Source organism: Pleurodeles waltl, chromosome 9, assembly GCF_031143425.1.
Source record: "Pleurodeles waltl isolate 20211129_DDA chromosome 9, aPleWal1.hap1.20221129, whole genome shotgun sequence".
NCBI lineage: Eukaryota > Metazoa > Chordata > Amphibia > Caudata > Salamandridae > Pleurodeles > Pleurodeles waltl.
This window is the reverse complement of record NC_090448.1, coordinates 388,871,226-388,886,274: the sequence shown is the minus strand read 5'-3', so window position 1 is coordinate 388,886,274 and position 15,049 is coordinate 388,871,226. Positions and strand designations below refer to the sequence as shown.

The 15,049-nt window shown below is 43.6% G+C and overlaps 1 protein-coding gene across 1 annotated transcript in view; it reads left to right on the top strand.

The window, feature by feature from the left end:
* Window positions 1–5,827, top strand: part of ROM1 (retinal outer segment membrane protein 1) — a 67,151-nt gene extending 61,324 nt beyond the window's left edge. Inside the window, exon 3 of the mRNA XM_069207041.1 lies at window positions 5,170–5,827. Coding sequence (XP_069063142.1) covers window positions 5,170–5,388 — 219 coding nt within the window. The 3' untranslated portion in view covers window positions 5,389–5,827. The remainder of the gene's footprint in view (window positions 1–5,169) is intronic.
* Window positions 5,828–15,049: the final 9,222 nt, after the last annotated feature.

Here is a 15,049-nt window from a genome sequence, read left to right as displayed (position 1 = left end):
GAGGCTTTCCTCTTCAAGATAGAAAAAAAATGGCTGAACAGAATGACACCAAATTTGTCATAAAGTTTGAACATTGCTCGGAAAGCATTTTTTTTGTGATTTGGTGTAAATCCATTCTGAAGTTTTCGAGAACTTATGGTCATATTCACGAGCCCCTTTTCATCCCTCTTGTACCACGCAACATGGTGCATAAGCAACACAACTAAAAATGAGATTTATGAAGCCATGCAAGGCCACCTTGCATGTCCCTGAGTGGCTTCATAAATCCCTAGTATTGCAATGCAACACAAATCACTATTTTGCATTACTCTGTGCCAGCATGGCGTTTCCATGGGTGTTCCCACGCAACATCCATGGATTTTGGTGCATTACCAGATTTACCAGAAGTAACAGACCTGGGAATGTGCCTAAAACCTGTGCCTTTCCAGGTGAGGCGTAACAAGGAGAAATATCTGTATTTCTTCTTGTTTTTTTACCTCTTGCTATGTGTGCTGCATTTTGCAGCACACATAGAGAGAAAAGCCTCAGGGGTTGTTTATGTGCAGGAAGGTGCTCCTTCCTGTACAAAAACAATCCTGCAAGCAACGGAGGCACAGTTGCACCGTGCTGCAAGGGTGCCTACACTGATGCTAGGCAGCCCATTGTGTTCCGGCACTGGGAAAAGGACAGGAATTCGCTGTATTGGGATAAATATGGTGCATTCCTGCCCTTTTCCTATGAAGCAGGACAGCAAGGTGACTTGCTGTGCTGCAACACTTGGTTATAAATATGGCTCCGTGTTTAAAGAGGGGCTTGGGTTGGGCATGAAGGAGTTAAAAGTTAAGATAGGGCCTTCTGATTGACCAGGGGAGATATTTCCCCCAGCAGTTGTTTAGGTACCACAGTACCGGCGTGGGTACCACAGTACTGAGCAACCTGGAATTTTGCATGGTAAGTACTGGGAAATCTGAAATAAAATGAAGAAAAGGTGAAGAAAATGCAGGTTGGGTGTCTATGGGGTTGGGCACAGATGCAAAAAATATATTTTTGCTACGGGTAACGCAGTAATGAGCAATCTGATTGGCTGGACAAAATTCTGAAGCAAATGTTGTAGCCGACATTGCAGGACTGTGGGACTTGGTCCACAGGTCATGAAAAAGTTTTTTTAAAAGGGTTTAAAGGGACTCCCTGTCCCACAGGCTAAAATATTTGTTTTCAATCCGTGGGTACCTTGGTACCAGTGGCGTAGTGTGGGGGGTGCAGGGGGGGGCGGCCGCACCGGCGCAACATCTTGGAAGAGACTCGAGTGCTAAAATCCACGGGTTAGGGGGCGCAAATTACTTGCCTTGCCCCGGGTTAGGGGGCGCAAATTACTTGCCTTGCCCCGGGTGCTGACAACCCACGCTACGCCACTGCTTGGTACTCCTGCAGGACCCATGCAAGGCCTCCTTTGAGATGCAGCTGTATTTTTGCAGGAGCCACAGTACAAGCTTCCATCCATTGATACTGCCGTACCTGCAAGGTTTCTCAAGGCGGCTTGCACAGTACCACAGTACCAAGGAGTGGAAGCTTGTGTGATGCGTGCCACAGAAGTACAGTGGCACCCGAAAATAGTACATAGAAAAGAAGAAAAAATTGCTGGTTGAGAATCTGCGGGGGTTGGGTGCATTGCCAAAAGAACAATTGTTTTAGTGCGAGTACTTCTGTACTGAGAAATCTGGTTGCCTGGCCACAACTGTGAGGAAATGTCCTCAGTGTGTGGATTCTGTGGTACTGCCACAGAATCAAGAACAGCCCTCCAGGAAGGTACTACTCTACTTTTTCAGGAGCCGCTATACAAGCATTGACCAAATGGTACTGTACAGGGTTCCCGGAGTTAGCTTGCAAAGTACTGTTTTACCATGGAGCTGAAGCTTTTGTGGTGGTACTGCCGAAGTATTGTGGTACCCAAAAATAAAAAATTAAGAAAAGGCGAAGAAAATGCAAGTTTGGTGTCCAAGTTGGGTTGGGGTGCATAGACAAACAAAAACATATTTTTGCATTGCTTGTAGATGTGAAAGCCTTATCACGGGTGACATAAATAAGAATCACTCAGCTATCGATAAATGAGCATTTCGAGTATCTTGAGACTTTACCCATGAGTTACATTGTATAGAAAGTTGTTCTTACAGGCTAGCCATAAAAAGTTGGATCATACCCATGGAACACACATTGGCTGTGACGTTATATGTTGTCAGAATTGAAGATTTGTTAAAATAACTATCGGAATTTGGATTTTAAAACTCACAGGATCTTCTTTCTTATATTTGGACAAACATCATGTTTACTTTTGGCAATGGACTAATGAATTCATATAACAGATTGTGATCTGTGACATTATAAAGAGTCAACTGGATTTATTTTTACTATATATAATGTCATTATTGTATGGAACTACAAGTCTAATACATTTTGTTCTCTTATACACGAACATTGCTCTACAAATGGGATATATCACTATTAAGTTGAGTTCTCCTCTAATTATTGTTTTTTTTAACATAAGGTAAGTTCCTATTAGTATTCCTAATTATAACGTCACTTATAACTTCGTTTTTTTCAGTAATTGTTTGTATTTTTTTATCACATTCAGCCAACTCTTCTGCTATGTACAGCCTTTGGCTGTGTGCACTTGGGGGGCATTTGGCTACAGGGCTGTAGGTCTGAGAGTGAACCTCGAGCTGCGGCTCATCTGGCAGTACCATAGTACCTCAAAGCAGGGCTGAGATGAGTCCCAAGGGAGTACAGCGGTATCTGTGGGACAAAAAGTAATTATACCTATGAGAGAAACCCCTAGCCCCTCCCCAACAACTGCCAGTTTATCAGTGTCCCTATCATACCCCCTTATACTTTATTTTTTTAACTTTTTCCAGGCATAGTGATGGAGCCCAAAATTTCTGTAATGGTAGCTGCAACATTGTATTTTCTTCTCAGTTGCGGCCAGCCAGTCAGATCGCTCTGTACCACAGGACCAGTCGGAAACGGCCAACAGGAGAAAAATCACCATCGGCCAATAAGAGGGCTCTATTTTTAAAATTTGCAGTAACCCCATCAAGCCCAACAAGAGCACCTCTTTAACCTGAATTTATTCCACATGGCTGAATGGGTTTGCACCAACTCACAAAAAGCACGCTTTCTGAATAAAACTCAGACTTTTTTTTAATTTTGATGTAATTCTGTTTAGCCTTGTTTGCTGTATAATAGAGCAAACCTTCCTTGATGGATCATGGCTAAACGTTTCATGAAGGAGCCGATGTGGATGAACTTTTTTTTAGAAAGTTTTGTGCAGACTGGTCAAACAAAACTAAAAAAGGTACTGCCAAAACAAAAATGCTCTTATGAAAGCTCTTACTTAACTACCTACACTGTGTGTGTGGATAGATAGATAGATAGATAGATAGATAGATAGATAGATAGATAGATAGATAGATAGATAGATAGATAGATAGATAGATAGATAGATAGATAGATAGATTCTTCTTATGGAAACTTTGATCTAACTACCGCCACTGTGTTTTTATATATTTACACACATATATACAAAGGATTTGTTTTGTTTTTTAGAGTTAAGAGCTATGTTTGGACTTACATATAATATGATTTTAGGGTTTACAGGTGTCTGAATATTGGGTTAAGAGGGTTTTTAAGCATTATGTTTAGGATTAAGAGATTTTTAAGGGGGTGGGGATTAACATAACAAAATGATTGTTTGAAAATACAATATTAATAATGGCATCTGAAATTATAGTACGTAAACATAGTAAATCGAAATAATATTCTCAAATTAAAACTCTGAAATAATGGCTTCTGAAATCATAGCAAACAACCCCTGATTCATCATGTCACAACCTTAAACAAACTGTATCCTGTTAGTTCTTGATTTATAAAAAGACGTAGATGCAGGGCGCCAAGGATTTGCGTAAGTTTTCTTTAACCACCCTTGTCGCTGCCTCGATCACATTTTAATATGAGTGGAAAGGCGGCTGCGTTTGAGGTCCTTGGACAGCTCTTTGAATGAAGGGACACAGTTCTAGGTTTTGGCGAAATGCAATGCAGCAGTCAGCGTTGCTACACTGCATTGCGTCAAAGGTTGAGAGAAAATCATTGTGATATCTATTAAGATATGGTGCTGTTTTTCTTACTCCCAGCACTGGCACACTTCAGGCTGCTGTACAGCAATACACACACCGTTGCACCACAGTTCAAGTGTTTGTGTGTTCTATCAAGAAAAGGTTTTGTGTTGGAAAGGTACGCTTCCAGTACAACATCTATACTTCAATACTTTTCTCACTTTATATGTGTGCTATACAGAAAAGCACACTTCCAAATTTGAAAAAAATGTGGAGAATTTTAAGCCATGCCTCCTTGTTATGCCGGCCTTGAAGAGGTGTAATGTTTTAGTTCAAGCCCCCTACAAATATGAGTAGATGGGATTTGCGTCTGTACCTATGGGTGGTTGCGTTGGAACGCTCAAATACCACCCATGGTACCCTCCCATGACCTAAAGTACTGCAAGGCTTTGCTTCACGATACTTTAGGCAAGTTTCTAATGCGAATCATGATCTGCATTGGGAAGTAAATCCCATTGTTACTAAATCTGGGCCCTTGATCTCAGCAATTTCTCGCCTCCATCCTAAAACTTGGATTTCTTCCCTCGGTGACCTAATTTGCTTTTGTTCTTTTAAACATCCAGGTTTGTTAGTCAGTGAGGCCTGGCTGTTCTATGATACAAAACAAAATGGTTGTATACATTGCCGTGGTTGCTTTTACTGCGATCCATGAGGCAGAGTGGTTCCAGAATATCACAGGCTAAATATTGTTTTACAAAACTATGGGGTCCTAAATATTGCAATTGGAGTCAGTAATAGAAGATCTACACCCAGAGAGTGATATTTTAGTAAATTATATTTAGGGCACAACATTTACGCCTCTTTATATATTTGCTAACAATATACAATCTAGTGGTGCATTTGATGGGGGTAAAATCCGCAATAACTTTCACGTTGCGTTTTTATCATCTTTAAGTAAATATTTGTATTTTGATTTTCATTATATATTCTTCATCCTTGTTGTTTCTCTTTATATCCATTCAAATAATTTCCAAAAATCATGACAGCCCCATGAAATGACCTCCCTTGTGTTCGACCTTGACAGATCTCGGTGCTGGTGAGTCTGCGGTACTTGCACACGGCCATGGAAGGCATCACGAGCCCTGAGTCTATGGAGAGTGACACCGAGGGCTACCTTCTGGAGAAGGGGTTGAAGGAGACCTTCAAGTGCACCATGGAGAAGACCAAGAACCTCTTCAAAACCAACCAGGTGGAGACGGCAGGGGACGGCGGCGAAGGAGGAACCCCATCCCCGGCCAGCTAACCCTGTCAGAACAGATCAGAATGCGCCCTAGACACATTACTACCAGCTTTGCTGAACGCTGAGCATGTGGCTTTAGAGGTCACTTCCTTTGCTGTGTGTAGTAGGAGTGCCATGAGAGAGGCACCCACTATGGCAGGAGAGGCAGACCAAGCCCTCAGACGGACTTTTCTTCCCTCAAAAACCAGTTGTCTCAATTACCTGCACGCGGACCCTGCTAAAGATCTAAATAAGCTCATCATATACTTATATCTCCCTCCTCCAGACACTGCACACGGTGGAGCCCGGCAGGGCAGGACAGGAAGCACTCGCACTTTTGGAGTGGGAATAAGGCGTGCCGGAGGTGGGCTTCAGCTTTGTAATTTATATAGTTGTCAGATTGTAGAATTCAGAGGGTGTTATTGTGATTGATTAAGAGACCAATAAAGAGATTATACCTGGCTATCGCCAATCAGTATGTTCTTTCTCTACTTGTGTTCCATCAGCAGCACTCCCAGCTCATGCCACCAGATGTCACTGTAACAGCAGAAGAGCTCTCTCTCCCTCTCCTTTTCCCTCTTCCTCTCTGTAAACGTGCACTTAATGTTAGGCCCCTGTCCAGCAAAGACAGCTGCAGCCTTGGAAATGAGGCTGGTTCATGCATCTGTGATTATGTAGCAATGTTCATATCAGTGTTTAACACCACTTACTGCCACGAGCTGAAAAGGCTGGTGAGCTGGTACAGTATGAACTATGGGCCAGATGTACAAAACTATTTTGGGGTCACAAACATAGTGATTTGCAAATTCAAAATAGTGTTTTGCCATGTATTTCACCCATTTTACATTTCATTCAAGCCTTTCTGAATTACAATATGGGTTTAATAACCATTTCTGAATCAAAAACAAAGCTTGTGCAAGGAATGTGCCCTACTAGTTAAGATTCGCAATGAGATGTATCGCAAACCACTGAAATGTTACCAACTCTGCAAAAAAGGGTGTAGGAGATTCAATGAGAGGAAGATGTCCCCCAGGAAGTCTCAGGAGACCACTGCTTGCTCCCCCTTGGTGTGTTCACAAATGCAAACTGCTCTTTAAAGCAGTGATGTTTCCTTTAAGGCACATGAACTGCTTAAAAAAAGGGTCTGATTTATAGTTTGATGGACGGGTTACTCTGTCACAGACTTGACGGATAACCTGTCCACCGTATTAAACGTTTCATAGACTATAATGGAATTGTAATACAGCAGACATGATATCCATCACGTTTGTGACTGAGTAACTCCTTCCACCAAACTCTAAATCAGGCCCAAAGTCTCGTGTTTGAAGCTGCCACTATAGGGACGGTGATGTGATGTTCTCTGCTGGCCACCAGCCTTGTTTTTGTAGCCAGTCAAAGGGGGTGACAAACAGCAACCTTCCTAATTAGTATTCATCAAGCGGGTCATTCTGCAACTAGAGATTTTTTGACGCAACCTATTAGTACATATGTTGCATCGCAGAATGAAAGACTGGTCTGTCTTGGCACACCTTTTTTGTAAAACAATAGCATCTGTGAAGAGCTTTAAGAGGAGGATGCTTTACAACTTTAGATCAGTCCAGATAGCTTCATTATTAAAGTGCAACCAATGCTATGTCTGGGTATTACTTAATACCATACAGTCTGCATTTCACAGAGGTCCTTTCTCATAGATACTGTCTTTTCACTTCCCGTCTCAGTGGTCTTATTCATCATCCTCTTATTGGTCTCTGATTTGGAATGGAAAGGAAGCAGCACTCTAAACAGCCAGAGATAGCACTGGTTCTATTCCCTGCCCTATTTTCCCTGTTTCTGTGTGGGTGCTGCCCCACCCCCACCATACCCTTATTAGTAGAAATCGTCCAAAGAAAAGAGAAGGAAGCGGTCAGAACAGCAAGTGGTAACCCCGCCTCCTCCCATCTGATTGGTAGTTTTGTTTTGAACAATGGTCGTGGCAGGAAATCTGCTTACACTATTGGTGGTTCGAGAGTATCTATCATTTGGCCACACCCCTTTTAAAATCACCCGCTCACCCCCAGCCCCCCTACAATTTTCCCCTGTCCGTCACGAGGGCCTCTCTGCGTGCTCAGGGCATTGATCTAGGCAATTACTTTTGCTAACACAGCCCTTCCACTTGGTCCCTTTCAGACGGATGAACGGTTGGTTTATTTTCTCTCCCATATACGTCTCTGCCTCTTCTGCAGGAAGCGGGCTTGAACTCTCAGCGTTATGTGAGGTCGGCATTGATAACCCTTGTCTGTGGTGGCGCTGAATATGTCTTTGCTCCATAACAGAGCCCAGCCTTCTTTGTGGCAGCTGAGCCCAGTCTGAAACCTTGAAGGACATGGAAACTTCGTGACATACATGTCCTTGATGAACGTGGGACTCAGGAAAAATGAACATGAAGGGTAGCATGCGTCAGGAGCATTCCTGTATTTTTCAGTATACGTCACTCTGCAATGAAAACCTTTTTTAATTTACTTGCCTACTTCCAGTAGGCTCCAGAATGGGCGCACTGCCCATCGGTTCTCCTGGTCACAGCTAAAGATGCTGACCAAGAAAGAAGGGTGTAAGTAAGGCCTGAGAAGAGAAAGAGGGATTGTGAGTAATGGGATTGCCAGTAAGTAACCTAGGCATTACTGCCTCATCCTCCTTCTTGATCCATTCCCTTTCATCTGAGGACATACCCAAGTGGTAAAGACAGCTTTAGAAAAGCATAGCAGAGTGGCATAGACACTTAAGGGACTGCTTCAACCCTGGCAAGAATAATGAAAACTACAGAACATACAATTGAAACCTTTGGCAAAGTACAAATGATCATATGTTCCTTTATCCAACCTGAAATGGAACACAAAAGTAGAAGCAGAGGGCCATGGTGCTGCCTGTCTAAGGTCCACAATGAATATACCTTTAGCTTCTGCCCAGGATGCAGCCATGCCTCTAGTGGATCTACCCTAAATTTGATCCTGCAAAGCCCTCATGGCAACCTCATAGACCTAGCATAGAGCACCCTTCATCCTAGATTCCCCAAATGTGAGGCGAGGATGTGATGTTGTGGTCAGAACTGCCGACTTTGGAAATGGGAGTACCTAGGGCCTGATTTATACTTTTTTAGCGTCACATTTGCGTCATTTTTTTATGCAAACGCAGTGCAAACGTACAAAATATAATTGAATTTTGTAAGTTTGCGCCACTTTTACGTCAAAAAATGACGCAAATGCAGCGCTAAAAAAGTATAAATCAGGCCCCTAGTTTGAGTCGTCCATCCTGTGATTCTCTGCAAATTACTTAATCTCCCAGTGCCTACACAACTTTGGCAAACCCAGTAAGTCTTGTCTATGTGAGATCTATTAGCTTTGTTGGAGTAGCATTGTGTGTGGTGGAGTGGCACTGTGTGGCATGGGCTGGAGTGCCATTGTGTGGCACAGAGTGGAATTTATGGAATGGAGTGGCATTGTTTGGAGTAGAGTAACATAGTATGGTGTGGAGTAGAGTGGCATTGTGTGGTGTGGAGTGGCATTGAGTAAAGTGAAGTTGCATTGAGTGGAGTGGCATTGTGTAGCATGGAGTGGCATTGTGTTGAGAGGCGTGGCATTGACTGGAGTGGCATTGTGTGGAGTGGCACTGTGGGGCGTGGAGTGGCACTGAGGAGTGGACTGCAGTGACATTGTGTAGAGTGGAGTGGCATTCGTGAAGTGGAATGGTATTGTGTGACATGGAGGGGTTTGTGTGGTGTGAAGTGGAGTGGCTTTGAGTGGAGTGGCATTGAAGGGAGTCAAGGGGCTTGTTGCAAAACACTATAAATACAGTTAGAGTTGAATGGAATTGTGTGGCGTGGACTGGGGTTGTGTGGAATGAAGTGGGGTGGAATTGTGTGGAGTGGAATCACGTGGCATGGAGATGAATTGGGTGGAGTGGTGTAGAATTGTGTGACTTGGTGTGAAGTGGAATTGCATGGATTGGAGTGGAATTGTATGGCGTATATGGAATTGTTTGGAGTGGAGAGCAGTGGCATGGAGTTGGGCAGAGTGGAGTGGAATTGTGTGGCTTGGAGTGAAATTATGTGGAATGGAGTGGGGCTGAGTAGAATTGTGTAGAGTGAAGTGGAATTGTGCTATATGGAATTGTGTGGTGTGGAGTGGAATGGAGTGGATGGAAGCATCATTGTGTGGCATAAAGTGGAGCGGCACTGCTTGGCATTGTGTGGCATGGAATATAGTGGAATGGAGGCATTGCGTGGAGTGGCATTGAATGAAGTGTGGAATTGTATGGAATGGAGAGGCATTGTGTAGAGTGAAATGGAATTGTGTGGCATGGAGAAGAGTTGAATTGTGTGGTGAGCAGCAGAGTAGTGTGGAATTGTGTGACGGGCAGTTATGCAGTGTGGAGTGCTGCTGTTTGGCTTTGAGTGGACTGAATAAGAATTGTGTGGCATGGAGTGTAGTGAATTAGATTGGTGTGGATTAAAGTTGAATTGTGTGGTGCATAATGGAATTGTGTGGAGGAGTGTGGATTGGAATTGTGTAGCATGGACTGGAGTAAAATTGTGTGGCATGGACTAGAATTGTGTGGCAAGGTGTGGCTTGATATTGTGTGCCTTAGAGTGGAATTACGTGGAGTGGAATGTTTGGAGTTGTATGGTGTTAAGTGGAAATGTGTGATGGGGAGTGGAATTGCGTAAAATGGAGTGGAAATGTGTGGTGAGGAGTAGTGGAAATTTGTGTAGTGGCATGAATTGTATGCAATAGAATTGTGTGGCATGGAGGAGTGGAGTGGCATTGTGTGGTATGGATGTATGTGGACTGGAATTGTGTTGAGTGGGGTGGTATTTTGTGGCATGTACTGGAATTGTCTGGAAATGTAATGGAGTGGAATTGTGTGCTGTGGAGTACAATTGTGTGGCATGGAGTGGGACTGTTTGGAGTGCAACATGGAGTGGTACTGCATGATGTAAAATTATGTGGAGTGGAGTGGAAATGTGTGGCGTGGAGTGCAATTGTGTGGCGTGGAGTACAATTATGTGGTGTGAAATGGAATTGTGTGGCATGTTATTTTGTGGAGTGGACTGGTATTGTGTGGCATGGTGTGGAAATGTGTGGAGTGGTGTGAAGTAGAGTTGGTTAGAGTGGAGGGTTGTGGAGTGAAACTGTGGCATGGAGTTGACTAACTGTGTAGAGTCTAGTGAAATTGTGTGGCATGGAGTGGAATTGAAAGGAACAGTATGGTGTGGAATTGTGTGGAGTGAATTGTGTGGAATGGAGGCAAGTCGGATTTTGTGGTGTCTTATTGTGTGGTGTGGAGTGAAATTGTGTGGTGTTGATTGGAAATGTGTGTAGTGGGATTGCACGGAGTGTGGTGGAATTGTGTTGTGTAGAGGTGGAGTAGAGTAGAATTGTGTGAAGTGGATTTGTGTAGCATGGAATAGTGTGGTATTAGACAGAGTGGAATTGTGTGGCATAAAGTGGAGCCCATTGTGTGGGGTGGAGTGGAGTTGCGTTGTGTTTCATGGAGTGTCATGGCACTGTGGCTTAGAGTGGGGTGGGATTATGTGGCATTGAGTGGATCGGCATAGTGTGGCACAGTTTGGAGTGGTATGGTTTAGTGTGGCGCAGAATGGCACTGCATGAAGTGAAGCAAATTGGCATTGAGTGGAGTGGCATTTTATGAATTGGAGTGGAGTGGCATTGTGTGGAAGGTATGGAGCGGCATTCTGTGGCATTGTGTGGTGTGGAGTGGAAACACATGTAGTGAAGTGCAGTGGTATTGAGTGGCGTGGATTAAAGTGGCACTGAATGGAGTGGAGTGGCACTGTGTGGAGTTGATTGTAGTGGCACGGGTTGAGGTGGTGTGGTTTGGAGTAGCATTGTGCAGTGTGGAGTGGCATTGTGTAGCGTGGTATTGTGTGGAGTGGCATTGAGTGGCATGGGGGAGTGGCATTTTGTGGGTGAAGTAGATTGGCATTGCGTGGAGTGGCATTGTGTGTCATTGAGTGGAGTGAGTTGTGTCATGGAGTAACATTGTGTGGCATGGAGTGGCACAGTATGATGCAGACTGGAGTGGAGTGGCATTGCGTGGAATGAAGTGGAGTGGCATTGAGTGGAGTGGTGTGAAGTGAAGTGGATTAGTATTGTGGAGTAGAATGGAGTGAAGTGGTATTGTATGGAGTGGAGTGGCATTGTGTGGAATGGTGTGAAGTATTGTGTGGCGTGGACTGGAGTGACATTGTGTGGAGTGTTGTGGAGTGGCATTGAGTGGAGCAGAGTGTCTTGAAGTGGAATGGTATTGTGTGGCGTGGAGTGCACAGTGTGTCGTGTGGAGTGACATTGTGTGGTGTGATGTGACATTGTGTTGTATGGAAAATTGCCAGTGTTGCCACTGAATTTCCCAATAGCTCTTCAAGGCCTTGTGCTACCTAAATGCAACTATAATAGTATATGCTACCAATTATCTCGACCTACGATCTATGGAAGCATCTGATGCCTGAGATCCGATGCAGAAGCTTGATGGTATGTACAACGCTTCTGCAAGAACTGGTTTGTATACAAATAGATGCGTTTTAGACTGGGAGGGACGGTGAGTTAGGGAGCAACAGATACCATACTGGTTGTAGATAAAGGAGATAGGCAGTGTTGTGCAGCTGCAAATGTTAAAAGCCTTTTGCAAACAGGAGTCGTAGACGTGCTCAGGACCCAATCATGTTAGACAATAATAATAACAGTCAGCTTGTTGTGAGAAAAGGCAAACAGAACAGACTGTTGGAGGTTATTCCAGAGGTGAAAATCAAGCTCTATGTTTATGCTCTCAGACACTGGGTTAGTGGGCTGAAAGGGGAAGAAGCATCATGGAGAGGGGGGAGGTGGAGAGAAGAAGCACCGCAGAGAAGGGGGGTGAGGGGAGAGAAGAAATAGCACCTCAATCACAGCGGTAGGTGAAAGTGGAAGAAGAAATAGTACTTCAATCACAGCGCAATCAACTACAGCACTAAGAGGTTTATTCTCAGGAGAAATAGTGCAGAGACAATGGGGTATCCAGAGAGCAGACAGAAGCAAGAAAGGGCTTTCTCCTGAGCAGTCACCAGTTGCTAAAGAACTTTGAACCAGGACTTCATTGGCCAATAAGAAATGGACATCAGAGCCCCAACCGTTCCTGCAGAAGACACCAACCACCTGGGAATAACCATAAATGGGGAAAGGCAAAGAGCAATCCACGATATGTCGGAGCATCCACCCCAGCACATTCTTACCGGAATTTTGGGCAGAACACTGGAAGCAATATATTGTATATGTTCACAAACAAGTCTGTTACATCGGTGTTAAATGTGTCCTAAATCTCTCCGAAATTTTATCTGAATGGCAATGGGAACACTTATCTGAAGTGATCCTTGATATGGATGGTCACAATAGATAGCAGTGCTCCTTCACACACAGCAAAGTCCTGAAAGCAACCTCTGCTAACTCTTAGCACCTCGTACCACCTTTGTGATTCACAAAATTCTTAATGGTATTTATCTACAAAACCGCTGTCCCACCCCAGACACACAAAAACACTTGAAGGCCAACTAGAATGCCAGCAGTTCTTTCCGATTGGTGGTGGAGTGCTTCCTCTGCCGTCCAAAGGCCCTAGACAGAGAATAATCCCAACTACCCAGCCCTGTCATGCAACTTCAGGCGTCAACATCATCACCTCCGCTGCCTGAAGCAGAAACCTCCCTTTCATATGTGCAGGTACCAACAAACACTGCAACTCAGATAAAGTCAATCGTGACAGGGGACTCCAGATGGAGGAACACCAGATCCCAACACAGAAAAATATACTTAGAAATCAATTCTGGGCTGAGTCAAACCTATGGCCCCAAACTGTGGAGCCCCACAGAAGAAGACTGAAAAGAAAACCTGTAAGAATTTCCTCTTAAGAAGAGAACAGTGTGAGCCCCCAACAAACCACAAGCTCACCACATCTCCCTGCATCTGCATCCAGCTCATTGTTGATGCTTGGTATGGAGAGTGTTCAGGTACAATGGAATGCAGTCTACATAGTCTAAAGACAAGGACTCTTTCCCCACATCGATCTAATACTTCCAACAAATGGATTGTAGATCCAGAATTGGTACCTGCCTTATTATGGTAGCTCTTCTGAACATCTGCTGTTGTCTTTGCCTAGTACAGGAAGTGGGTTAGCTACAAGTAGGGATGAATACTGATCCTCTAATTGTACAACGAGTTATTAGAAAGGCAGCTAGCTATGTTCTGAGGACTGTAATGCACTATTATTGCATTGTGACATAGAGATCTATAACAAAAAGGTGTGTTTTCAACTTTTACCTTATTTGGAACAGGTGTCCGCCAATCCTGGTGGATGTAAGATTGTTAGTTTGCATCTTGAGTGCTTAGATGGAGAAGGCCTGTTGCCTTTTTCTGCACTTAGTATCCATTCTAATGGTGCCCTCATAGTGGCTGTGCCTAGAGCCAGCGGAGATGGTGATTTTGTCAACCAGAATCACTGAGATACTAGTTGTGAAAACTTCGTAGATTATGCCACTAGTGGTGCTTGAACAATTTTCTGAGTAAGGGTGCTACCACCAATGTTATGTCACTAAAGCCATAGGGATTGTGAAAAACCCAAGCAGCACACAAACATCAAGTGTAGCAAATGAACCACGCCCATTCAGCAGGAGAGCGGCAAGGGTGTCGTATGTAGCCAGTTGTGGATTTTGGAGCACACATTTGCAAATATATTACTAAAGCATTATGTGGTAGTGCACAGTCATTTACAGACAGAACATTTTCCATTGAAATAGCCACTAAAGTTGCACAGACATGCAGTTTTACTGGTAAAACTATACAGCGCACAATCAATTATGTGTGGAAATAGGGTTTCAGTGAATATTTATTATTTATGTCTCACCAAATCAAGTATTTGATTTTCTTCAATCCTAATAAAATATTTGGTTCCATCACACTACAGAACTCCACAAGAAGGTGCTTCATTTGTGCTTTCCTAACTGCCGATATATTTTTAAATATCTGTACAGTTCATTTACAGGTGTTTAAGTTATGAACTCCTGCATGGTTATTTTGAGAGTGCCCACGCCACTGCCTATGGATGCCACTGATTGTAAAGATTGTGTACAGAGACGGTGTATTCTTATTTCTTCAGGCCTTTGATGTGACATTCTGAAGAATGGGTGCTAGTGTGGAGTTATGAAGGCTGTGGAAATGTGCATTGCAGCCACCCAGAATCGAAATGATAAAGACTTGAACAGCAGTTCCAAAGTTGCTTTCTTGGAGGAATGGTTTCAGTTTTTTTAGTAGAGTCATAGTTTTGTTGGTGATGTGTTCCTCGACAGTGAGATCAGAATCCAGGGTGAATCCAAGTGGTTTGGCATTTGGTGAAAATTTGGATTTGAATCTTTCCAGGTTCATGTTGTTAAATCAGATTTGGACTAGCTTTTCCTTATTATTCTTGGCATTTAGCATGAATTCTGTTTAATGTGGTTGAGCTTTAGTTCTGAACATCCAGGTCTGGACGAGGTGCAGGGACTGCAGGATTTTAGGCCTTGGATCAAATATAGTTGTATTCCAGTGTATTGCTGAATTTTGATGATACTATTGATGTGTGGAGTCTCAAATGGCTCCATGTAGAGGTTGAGTTTGAATATGAAGGGGAA